This window comes from Lepisma saccharinum, chromosome 17 (assembly GCF_977018435.1).
Source record: "Lepisma saccharinum chromosome 17, izLepSacc3.1, whole genome shotgun sequence".
Taxonomy (NCBI): domain Eukaryota; kingdom Metazoa; phylum Arthropoda; class Insecta; order Zygentoma; family Lepismatidae; genus Lepisma; species Lepisma saccharinum.
Window position 1 is genome coordinate 49,701,449 of NC_139245.1, and position 13,030 is coordinate 49,714,478.

General features: G+C 35.6%; 2 protein-coding genes across 2 annotated transcripts in view; one reads left to right on the forward strand and one right to left on the reverse strand.

Annotated features, from left to right (window-relative positions):
• LOC146001737 (uncharacterized) overlaps positions 1-13,030 on the forward strand; it is a 45,796-nt gene that overhangs the window by 15,193 nt on the left and 17,573 nt on the right. The window lies entirely within an intron of this gene.
• LOC146001405 (uncharacterized) lies at positions 963-9,623 on the reverse strand. The gene is made up of 5 exons (XM_083138721.1): positions 9,429-9,623; positions 5,759-5,900; positions 2,915-3,813; positions 2,217-2,464; positions 963-1,374 (listed from the first exon to the last, which is right to left on the reverse strand). Exons 1-5 carry the CDS (start codon positions 9,621-9,623, stop codon positions 963-965), a joined length of 1,896 nt encoding a protein of 631 aa, XP_082994847.1.

The window sequence follows — 13,030 nt, forward strand, 5'->3', positions numbered from 1 at the left end:
TTTCCTACACATCAATCATTTAATTAATAAATAAATCTTTAGCAATTTGAATAGTGGAAATCCAATATCCTCAATTTGGATGTCTAGGTACCTTTGTATAGTCATTGGATTACCTGACAGCATTTCGGCACCATGAATGTATAGTAGGAATGAACTGATACAGAGTCCCATGCATTGAATGGTATCATAGATGCTGACATACTTTTTCCAGAATCTGCAGAGGGTAAATATCCAGAGACATTGGGAGTAAAATGAATGAGGTGATCAAACAATCATCTTGCGTGAAAATCAATATTCAAGACAATAGCCTAGTTCCACTGGGGCAGCATCATAAAAAATATTACACATTCTGACCTACTTTGAATTATTACATCTTTTCAAGTATCGCCATTATGATGTATGTTGGCACTGATATTGATTCGAAGTAGTATTGGCTTAGCCCTACTATATAGATAATAAAATTATTCAGGTACTTGGTAAACTATACACCTGGATGTATAATATCCAAATATAGTACTTGATTATACATCCTCTACATACTTATTTGTCAATGTATCCAGATATCAAATAACTAAAGTGTGCATACATACATTATCTGTAATATCATTACATCTATCATCTGGATGTCCTTATCTTGATACTAGCCTTCAGCACAACTAAGCATTATTGTCCACTTTTTTCTCTCTACCTATTGGGCTGCACCCTCACTCATTGCATTCTATATCAACACTCAAGTTAATGATTCTGTATTACTGTTCTATATACTAAACTTTCACAATAGATATTTGGGAAAAAAAAATAAAGTTTTAAGGAAAACCTGTCCTGAAGCTAGTTGCTGACAAACTTTTGGTATGAGACAAGATATTAATTTTATAACACTATTGAAAGTCCTATTGCGAATGTACAAATCACTTTATTAACTGTGTATAACATGCATGTTTGGTTTGTCCAATACAAGTTTTTTAAACCAAATTCAACTGTCTGTTGAACTTTAGCAACAGCTGCATTTCGAAGTTCTGGTCGGTCAGCCGTGTCCTTCTGCTAGAAAACAAGTTTCCGCCAACACTAAACAAACGCTCAACAGCTCCACTTGACGGCATAACAGTGTTCAATTTTATGAAAATTTCTTTGAACTTGCTACTGTAACTGTGCAGTGTCTCCACAGGTTTGGGACCATCCTTTAGAAATCTGCACAGTTCTTGTAGTTCTGTTTCCGACTGCGTTTGCTCAAACATGAAAAAATCTTCAAAATCATCTAGCTGCTTCTCTTCATTCCGAGAAGCTGAACTTTCCTTTGTATCATGAGATACAGCTTTCTCCATCCACCTGCGTGCCTCACTCTTTTTTTCCGATTCAAGCCATGACAATTTGAATCTGAAATACAATAAAAGTGCTATATCAGGGTATTGGTTAACTACACTGAAGACAAAAAAAAACAAATCTTTGATGTCCACTTTGGGGCAACAATTTCAAGTTTATTGCAGGTTTACATTGAACTAATTGATTTGGTTTATTTTGAATATGAGAGGGAGATATTTGAAAAGTACAGCATGGGACAAAATAAGTGAGACAATAAATGACATATTGAGAGAGGGAGAGAGCTAATTGCAATCGCAAAGATGAGGATGGGTGAAATTGATGAATGGACAATCACAAAAAACACACAATCCCAGGCTGGGCTTTGAACCCAAGACTCCTGGGTATCATAGTATGCTTTGATAACTACTACTGCACCATGGAAGACAGCTGGTTTACATTTGAACACTGAAAAAAATTATAAACAACCATGTTATCAAGTTCTGGAAACTATAAAAGAAAACCTCTTAGGCTGTTGAGAAACTGCATAAAATAATATATTTATAAAAACAAATGAGTATGAGACAAATGTTAAAAAAAATAGTGAAAAGAAACAGCTGAAATGTATACTTCACATAAGGTATTATTGGCCAAGACTAGATATCCGCCTCTCAACCAAAGACAAGTTTAACATTGGCATGCACTAAATAAAATACAGGTTGCCAAGAAATTATTTTGAACATCAAATAAAGCAACTATATTCTGATTTGTGCACATATGAAAGCACGTAATTGTTATCTTATAAGAGAAGTTAACAATGTTGATGTTTTGTTATGTAAAGTAAAACATCATGCATCTTTCATGTGAATAATCAAGATATAAAAGACACTGCAGTGAATTAATTCCAGATAACTTCTTACCTTGGATGGAAACAAGCAGCTAGCACTGTATCCTTATCCCATAAAATGCCTGCAAACCGTTGCTTCACACCATCAACAATAGCTCTGGCAAGGGCATCACAATGTGCTACATCCCCAGAATCCAATTTCAAACCAAGTATCCGGAGAAGTTGGTGAAGTGTGGGAAGGAGATATCCAATGGACACCTTCTTGTCTCCCTGGAGAATGTCAATTGCTTTGGCTAGTGGTTGTGTAACCTCAGCATATTCCTTCAAAAATAAAATGTACGTTACTTTAAAACATTGTAGGAATTAATTTATTCATTTGTAAATATAATGTTTGTTATAGCAATAAACAATGGGGAAAATATTAAAAACAATTCATAAGCATGATTCCTTCATGTACTTTAAATGTAGCATATCATTCAAAGGAAATCCATTTTGGAAAAACACAGCAAACAGTTTCTAATCTCCACAATAAAAATGTATGTTAATAATTTCTTCTGATTCCAGCACATAAGTGTATGCATCACTTAAAATTTATGAGAAAAATATTATGCAAATTCTGCACTTTGGAATCTTAAAAAGTACACTATAATAATTGAAGGCAAAAATTAAGAATATTATAGCAGTTTGTAAGTACAGCTTGCAATGACTGAATAAGTTAAGAGTATGAAATGAGTGCCAACTACATAAGTAATTTTATCATATCGGACCTACCTTCAAAAATTCAATCTCATGTGGAGAAAATCTGCACAGGCCAACTGCATCAGAAATTGCATGCAATTTCTCCTCATGCTTTGTAAAATGCTGACATAGTGCCGATACAGCAGAATGCACTGAATTCCACCGTGTTGCATTTGGTACAATCAGACATGCACCAAGCTGTTTTTTCACTATGTCAGCAACCTGGGAAGACTGCCTGGATTTATTCCACAATGCCTGTGCTTTAGCGAAGGCACTTCGGAAGAGCCTTTTGTAATTTGCATCTGATGATGCAGCCTTTTCTGAATCTTTCACTGCAACAAGATGTAAAGTGTGTGCTGCACAGCGAATGTGTGGTGGCAAAGTGCAATCTCCTGTGGCAAGAATTTCTGTAATTTCTTCTTCCACCACATCAGACTCTTGGCTGTCCTCCGGCTCACTTGCAGAAAACTCCTTGAAGGCTTTCACGAAGTTTGATCCATTATCAGTTACCACACCCACTACTTTATTATGAATGTGGTACCTGATAAATATGTCCTGCAGCTCTTTTGCCAAAACATCGTAAGTATGGCTTCCTATGAGACGCCGACATGCAAGAGCAGCAGATTTCCTCTCTAGAGACAGTGGATCCAACCAGTGGCAGGTTACTCCTAAGAAGGACCTATGATGTGCAGTCCAACAATCTGCTGTGGCTGAGACAAAACTGACCTTTTCAAATTCGTCTAACATTGAAGATTTCATTCTTTCATATTGCTCCCCCAACTTTTTCTTTAAGGTCGCAGAGCACATCAACTTCTTCTTTGTTAAAGACTGCCATAAGTCATTGAACGATGGTCTGTCCACCTCAGAGAATGGATGCAACCCATCTACTATCCACTCAAGCAACTTATTGTCTATACTCTCTTGGTTTTCCCCTACAAATGAAAGGATATGAAATTTGATTAATGCCATGAAAGATTAAGAATTAATTAAAAGTTTCAATATATAATTATAATTATCAGTATTCAACTAACATGCATGCAATCTTTAAAAAATAAAGGGTGTGTGTGTGTGTGAGAAGAACAGTTTCTTTCTCTTGGTAGATAAGGTTTAGCATAGTAACTAGCATAAATAGCAAAAAGTGGGGGGGCAACTACACCCCTAATCGCCTCCACTGATTAACATAAATTACTGACTGAAATGAAATTATATATCTTTAGATTGACATCCATTTTCACGAGAAGCTGTGCCCCCTCCCCCCAGCTTGAACTCCCCCTGGACGTCCATGATGATACTTATACTCCAAGAAATTTGTCATACAGTGTAAACATTCAGATACACGTTGCAGTCTCATTGAACTATGTAGTGAAATACAAAATGAAATTATCCTGACCTTTAAAAACACAATTCTTGAACCTTTTTAATGTAACCTTGGAGTTACAAAATACGATTGCATAGTACATTGTACCTTCAGTCTGCCACTTCAGGATAAAATCCCACCCCCAATAACTTATTCCAAAATTTTTTCGTGAACATTGGGCCTCTTCGTAAGAGTTTCTGAAAAAGCCTGAAATGGTACGTTTACTAGACATGTAATGTGGAACAAATACATAGAATGTATTAACAAGAAAACTACCCTTCACATTACAACTTGCTTAAATAATTTCCTGATAATTTGAAAGCAGCTGCAATTTTTGCTCTAGTAAGAGGAAGAACAAGTAGGCGAAAAATAAACCATTTATCAACAATAAAAAAACAAATAAAATAAAAACATAACTCACACCAAGCTATAGGGCAGTGGTTACCAAACAGTTCACTGCAGCACACTGGATGGTTTACAGGCACACCGCGAAATGTTCTATTTTACTGAAATGACACTCCAATGTATGTGCTTATTTAGTACTTTTTATTATGTGTAATATATTTCTGAATTTGATATATGTGTTTATTTTTTTAACTTGAGGCAAGCAACCTAACCACACTAACTGAGCGTTGCCAAGTGTTAGATAGGCCTACATTCTGACTTGGGCACCTCGGAAAAATCTTGAAACACTAAGGGTGCCGTGAAACAAAAAAAGTTTGGGAATCTCTGCTATAGGCGATTATCGAAAACCGCATACAGAGCACTTAATGAAAGAAAGGAAGAAAACAATCATAACAACAATGCTGACTGAAGAAAAAAATCTGCCGCTGATCTATATAGAGGCTGCCGCTGCATCTCTTTACGTGCTTGTCCATTGCATACAATAATAACGGTCTTACTTCATTCAGTACCTGACATTCGGTGCTCAATGTGACATGACATAATATACACTCTAACAGTTAGGGTTTTCAGTTGAATGTAGGGGATGCGGAAGAAAATTAAGGGGCACGCAAGCACCCCCTCGCACTGCCCATGGTTGAAGACAAAAGAATTGTACAATAAAAATTATGAAATTGCCAGTCCCTATGGTGGATTTGCTAGCATTAGCATGCTACTTCACAGGGTGGCCAGACCATGAAAAAATTCAAGTATAATTCCCGGTTTTCAAGGCAAACCTTCCAAAAATTCAAGGATGCAAGCAGAGGTTTTCTCTATTCCAAACTTACATACTACCGCCCCTCAATAAAAATATTAACAATATGAAGAGTGTGCGATTCCAATGAATCCAAAATTCCACATAATTCCCGGAACAAAATATTCATGCATAATTCCCAGAATTTCCGGTGAGTAGCCACTGTCCTTCATCAATTGGTTTGGATCGTGGGTAAAGTATGGATGTGACTGTCTCTTTCATTCTCTCCATTCATCACAGTCACAGTTCACTCATGAGTGGTATAAGAACGATGAAAACCAAAATAGAAATCCCAAACATCAATATGCTCTCACAAATAACTCACCTGAAAAAGAGAATCTTCCATCTTTGAGGCTGCTTAATTTTAACTGCTTCTGCCGTTGGTTGCTATCGCAGATCTCTCTTTTTCTCTTTCTGCTTGATTCGATGGATTTATTCAACTCTCCCAACTTCTGCTCATGTTTTCTCTAAAGAAAAAAATATTATGACTATAGGTGCACAAATGAAAGTGCAGTGATACAGTAACAAGATTTAATCTCTGAAATTTTGAACTTCTTACAAAATACTTGGGATTTAAAATAATCACAGGAAATCTTACACATGTTACCATACAGTAAAATGCCACGGGACCATTTATAAGGTCCCGTTATAAGAATAAAAGTTGCCGAGACTGTCATGAATAAATACTGTGGAATTCCATGGCAACTTTCTCCCATGTTACCTCAGAAACTAAAGACGTGAAGTTGTCTTGAGATAAATAATTCTGCAATGGAAACAATATATACAATTTTGGTCCCTAGTGTTTGTGGGAAAACACTTCCCTTAATGTGAATAGCATGTCATGAGAGAAGACATTGGGTATTGCTTCTAGGAATTAATTTGTTTTTGCCTCATGTGTGTGCCTACTAGGGCTGAGCTGATACAAGTGGTATCTGTATCAGAAAGCATCTTTTCTATTCATCAATACTGGCAGATACTTTTTTGTTGTTTGATTGTATGCAGGATCCACATAAATGGCACAAAACACTTTCGCAGAGGCTAATTATCCTGGGAATTATGCAAAATTGGAAGTTGTGCCTGATTTATGTGCAAAAACATTGAATTTTGTATTAGCATAACATAAAATATTCATGAATATTTTTAAGCAAAACTTTGGTAAATTTATGCAAATAATTAGAGCAGTATAATTTCTGATATCAATCAATATTTCAAAAAGCTTTTATCATTCCAATTCCCAAGCATCCAAGTGATATTGGCTCAGCCTTAGTGCTTACCCAATGGCAAAGTGGTAACATAAATGTTATGTTTGTTTTTACGTTAACGTCAAGTTTTACTGGGTTTGAACACTAGAGGATATCTGTATGGATATATTCTAGCTCTATGAATGTGCACAAATTCCATTTAATAACGGAACTGAAATTTGAAGAATGCACTGAAGAAACTGATTAGTCAGTTTCATTTTTTGTCTAGCTATGAATTCCATATCAAAGCAGTATGTTAAATTTTAAAATAAGTGTTTAATTACACTAGAAAGAATGAAAGCTGTGAATAAGAATAATAACTAATAATTTTTTTATTCATTTCCAACCCTTGTGGGAGGGGGGGGGGGGACGAGGGTCGAGAATTTTGATTCATACCTTCTACAGCTCTACTCTTTCATAACTTGTCAAAACACCTTATTCCACGAATTGAAAATCCAGGACCCCAGATTCATAAAGTAATGCAAATGTCTCCAAGTTTGTGAAATCAGATAATGAGAAAATGTCACTTCAACATCATTCCAGGCTATGGCTACTCGGATACCTATCTGTACACTTTACTCACAGTCTCAACATTTTCACTACAAAAAAGTTATTCTGCCCTGAGAGATATTTATTGGAGGGGCAGGAAGAATATCAACTACAAGGAAGTGATTCTTATGAGGTTATGCAGTTATGTTCAATTGCTCTCAATACATATTTTTTTTTATGGAGTAACTATTTTCACCAGGTGGTGAAGCTAGCTTTGAAGCTATTTTCACCAGAATTTAAATTCTCATGTGTATGATCTCCAACCTGGCCTACTACATGTATGTGTGCATTCCTTAATTGTTGATGTGTAAGAAACTTATGTCGGCGTGCATTTATTTTCGTATGGACAAGTAATTTTTCTTCACACTATGAAGTTTGAAAAATATCACAAGGTGTTCTAATATGAATTGGTACTGCTAATATGTCACATGATGTAGTATGAAAGGGGCATTGCATTCCTTGTGCTTTCATTGTTAGGTTAGGCAGGTCACTTCCAGCATTAAAATTATTTGTAAATACTTCCCAACACCAGATCATGTGATTTCTGGTCTTAACACTTTCTGCTATTCTCACTACTTTGTGACAGTAGTAGTTGCACCAATTTTACTTTAAATTAACTCCTTAGCAGTAACTTAAGTACTACTGCCCAATGAGATTTTAAGTCCACTTTATGCACAGTTTGGCTAATCGGGAGTGGGCCTACATTTTAAAATCTGAACTACAATGTACCTCCACTGGGTATCAAACATGGATGTGGGTAACGGTTTAGATTATTTTATGAATTTTTGTTGTTTTTTTCAAATTATCCTAGCAGTAAGACTAATCTTAGAATTTTGGCAATCATTATCACACAAAATTTGAACCTTTGTTTGGATTTCGGTAAAAGTTATAAATGTTGAAAAAAACACTTAAAAATTACCTTAGGCAAGCATGCGTGCTTCCCACGGACAATGCATTTTCCATCGTGAAGCAACTTAAGTATTGTAGACTAGTAGAAGTAAATCGGAAGTTTAGTAGAATGCATTTAGGGACTTTATTTTAATGCTAAGAAAACCAAACCTGGCCCACCTAACATAACTATGAAAGCATACATCTTTAAGTAATCACTAAAACTCCGCAGTATGTGTTAACAGACTTAAATCTAAGCATATAAAAATTGCATTCGTAGAATGATGAAATCGCAATGTAACAAAAGAAACTTGCGCCAAATACAATGCTATGGTCAAGTATTTACATTTGTTGGTGAAAATAGCCTCGTATGCTATTCCCACCACCTGGTGAAAATTGTCACTTCCATTTTTTTATGTCTTTTGTGGTCATATCACACGTGCATGATATTATATGACAATGAACACCACATTGACTTTAGAACTCCACATTGTAGTAGCTCCTGATTAGTGAAAAAGGTATTAAATTCATTATAACTCTAAATTTCAATTTTCGCACTGTGAAATTCTCTGCAATCCCTTTGAAAATTCTTATTTAAGCGGGAAAAAAATAACTTCGATTGAAGACGTCGATCAAAATTCCAAGCAACAAACATTTCGTCTACAATATTTTTTGGTCTTCCAAAAGGGTTGAAATAACAGTACGTTGGACAATTTGCAAAACGGCAGATTAGGCCCAAAATATTACTATATTCATGAGAAAATGATTCGGCCAAGCAAGAAGGTTAGATAATACCGAACTTTATATTCGGGTCTCGCTATTTACGGGCGAATGTTTCAAAGTTGAGGTTAACACACACACCTCAATTTTATGGGAACGGAAACTTTGGAAATTACTTTCCAGTACGAAATTGGCGCACAGTTGGAGGTTTCTTCGACTAAAACTAGGTGCACGTTCTGCACAATTTTAAAAACTTATTTCGGAAACTTTCGCATGCTTCAATTAATCCTTCCAAAGTAATACATTGGACAGAAGTCGAAAATCTAGTACTATTTAATGAAACCAACCACTTACCGACTTTGGTGAGCACTACATGCCTTTGTTCGAAAGACTGTCCAAATAGCACACAGGAGAAAAACTGTGTAAAATGTACAAATGTATGATAAATGTTAATGGTTACCAACTGGCAGGTAAACAACGTGGCATGTAATTGCATTATTTCTACATTTACACACTTTCAAGAAATTGTAATGAAACATGTGACCGAGTTTATATCTCCCCTTTCATTATTATTATATCCTTTAATTTTACACTTACCTGTAAGTGAATTTTCATATTGTATGTGCTGGTCTTCGTCACCGACAATTCGTTTCCTATGCAGCAAAGATTGCAGCTTACAATGAAATTTCCTTTTTTCCCTGTCCTCTTGAAAGTAAAAAACTTATTGTATTCTTCCCATGGCAACTTCTCGCGTGGTTTGCTTCCACAATCGTCGCTGTCGATATCACTCATAATAATAACGTGGTACTATAAAACAAAGGCGACGCACAAAATTAACGGGCTCACGAGCTTCCACTACCTTCCAAACAAAATACAAATGAGATCGAGAGACCAAAGACGAAGGTATTTATACTTTTTCCTTTAGGAACAAACAACAAAGTTAACGCGCTACACAGTTGCATGGCAACCTTTCTTCTTCTTCTTCTCTGGTAAACACTGTTGCCACGTAAACATTTACCTCAAAACTCCAACAAGAAAAGTAGCGGTAGCGAGGTGATTTTCGCTACAAACTACAAGAATTTTGTAGCGACGCTACAGCTACAGCTACAATTTATAAAATGTAGCGCCGCTACAGCTACAGCTACAAATTTTGTAGCTAGCTACAGTAGCGCCGCTACAAGTAGCGCGCTACTTCCGACCTCTGGGTTTCAAAATGTCAAAAATAATCAAAATATGAAAGTATACATGCACATTGTATTTACTGCACTTGAGTACCTCACACGATTAAAAAAAGAAAGAAATAACTGAAATTTTTGCAGATTATGAAGGTGCACGACTTATATTGGTACAGAGCTCCTAACCAGACATAAATAACATGAATCCTGAATAGGCAAGCAGCCCATTACAATAAGGAATGAAAAAATCATTTCAATAAAATGTACTCAAATCTCCCTTGTACTGCTTTAGACATGCAAAAATGTATTGCATCAATTGATCGTAACAAGTGAAACTACTATGATGTGCCACTATGGTTTCCCCCACGTAAGGAAGTGACTGATAATCAAAGTGCTACCACATTTCAAAATTATAAACTTTGTTAAACTATGCTGCATCAATCAATGCAAAGATTTTACCTAAGAATTTCTGATACTTTCTATTTTTTGGTTCTTGGATATATGTTCTTTTTATTTCTGTTAAATGTCCATAATTTGAGGAAGATATCTTGAAAAAATAACACAAAAAAACACGGGCTTGTACTACATTAATTATTTTTAGTATTACAAGCTCTGCTAAACCTTTTCTTCACAAGTTTTAAAAAAAAATTGACAATCATAGAACCTCACAGGTATTCAAAGCAATAATTTACATTTTATGAAAAAAGAAAACACTTTTTGACTGTTTTTTTTTTTTTTTTGTGGGTTTGGTGGGGAAAACTGGGCTTTGCCAACCCTGGTAATAACTGTGTCAAATTGACCAATAAAAATATTAGAGAACCTTTAGTATTCAGATCTTTACGATTTGTATTATTCATTGTATCTCGGAAAAGGAAAAGAAATCAAAACTTCATAGTTTTTGAGCTATTGACTTACCAAAAAGCAAAAATTGAAATATGTGACAACATTTTGAAATTTTTAAACAGCTGTAGATCAAAACTATTTTCGCTACAGAGCTCAAATTTGTGTCATTCTCTTCTGTTTTAATGAGCTTAATTTGAAATGTGGTATTTGAATTCTGTAATATAATTATTGATATCAACTCCTTTGAACCAGTTTCCAAATTCAAGCACTTAGGGGTAATACTAACAAATAAAAATTATATTAAAGAGGAAATAAAAAGCAGGCTTTATTCAGGAAATGCATGTTACTTTTGTCTTCTCGTTTAATATCTAATAAACTAAAAGTTTAAATATATAGGAAATAGTAATTTTGCCGTAGTATTATTTGGATGCGAAACTTGGTCCCTTACATTGAAAGAGGAACATGAATTGAGAGTATTTGAAAGTAAGATCCTTAGGAAAATATTTGGACCTAAATGGGATGAGGAGACAGGTGAGTGGAGTAGGTTACATTATTTAGAACTACATAATTTGCATTCATGTCCAGATATTATTAGAATGATTAAATCAACAAGACTTAGGTGGGCAGGCCATGTGGCACAAATGGAAGAGAAAACAATTCTTGTTGGGAAGCCTGATGTTAGGATGTTCCTGTAGGAAGGCCAAGACGAAGATGGAGGGATAATGTTCAGATGGACCTAAAGAAAATTGATAGGGATGGAAAAGAGTATAAAGATCTTGCTCAGGATAGAGACAGATGGAATGCCTGTGTTGCTGATCTTGAACCTTCGGGTTTAAGAAGGCTACAGAGTTACATAGTAATTTTTCAAAAGTGATTATTTTTCCAAAATTCAAAACATCCAATTAGGCTTTTTTTTAAAAAAAATTACTTGTTTTCAAGACATCAATTGACTATTTGTGTGCCAAATGACATAATGGAACACCAGTGGATTCCTATGGAAAATTATATTTTGTATGATAATGTATGTAAAATTTTCTAATTTTGTTGACTTGCATATTGCAACCATCGCTACAGGATGAATGAATGGGTGATGTTGAATTTTTTAAAATGCATAGTTTAGTTTCTTTTCCCCAGGCTGCTCTCAAATCAGAAGATAAAATTACATTTAATGTAGAGTAGATGATTAAGCCATATCAATCCATGAATGGGGTCCATTATTCTGTAACTGAAAGTTGGATTATTCTTAATGTTACAATGACACAAACCACAGAAGCTTAGTACATCATTGAAAATCATCTGTTTCATTACCAATTGATATATTCTCTTTGAAAATCAAGTAGAGTTGAACCTGAGTTATATACAGAACATTCCCTGACATTCGTTATTAGACTCAGCGGCTAGCGGCCCAACGTCAGCGCTTGTCTTTCCCTGTGAACTGGGTCCGCGACAGTCGCACACTACAGTCTGTTTTTTTTTTCCGCTCTCTTTTCCTTTCTGTTGACGTTGCAGACTGACGCCAGTATAATCCTTCCTCGGAAGTTATGTTGTGTCATGTCCATGTGTTGAAGATTGTGGCTTAATATGGCACCACAAAAGTTTACATTACAACAAAGGATTTATCTTGTCTTGTGTTACTGCGGAAAGAGGAATTGTGGAGAAGTGCGTGAAATTTTGCAATGAAATTTCATGGTGTTCCCGTTCCACATAGGACCACTATATTAAACCTCGTAAAAAAGTTTAGAGTAACAGGGTCAGTTCTGAATAAAAGTGGAAAGATAAATGGGGAAATCTAAAAATATAAAGTATACAAAGACAATCCGCACACCATACGTGACTTAAAAGAGAGTATTGTACGAGAAATCTGGAGAATTACAGTAGACGAACTTGCACGTGTAAATGCCAATTTCCTTCGGAGATGCCAGGAAGATGCAGCAGAGGGACATCATTTTCAACACCTTCTGTAGTCAAGGTTAGTACACAATATGAAAACTGTAATTTTAGTAGCCGACTCTAGCAACTGGTGCGGACCCCGTTCACCGGGAAAGGCAAGCTCTGACACCGGGCCGCTTGCCGCCGAGTCTCGTAGCGAATGTCAGGGAATGCTCTGTATATGTCAATGTGAAGAGAAAATAATACGTATAACTGAGAATTATTTACAAATCAGATTTAGGTACCATGTCA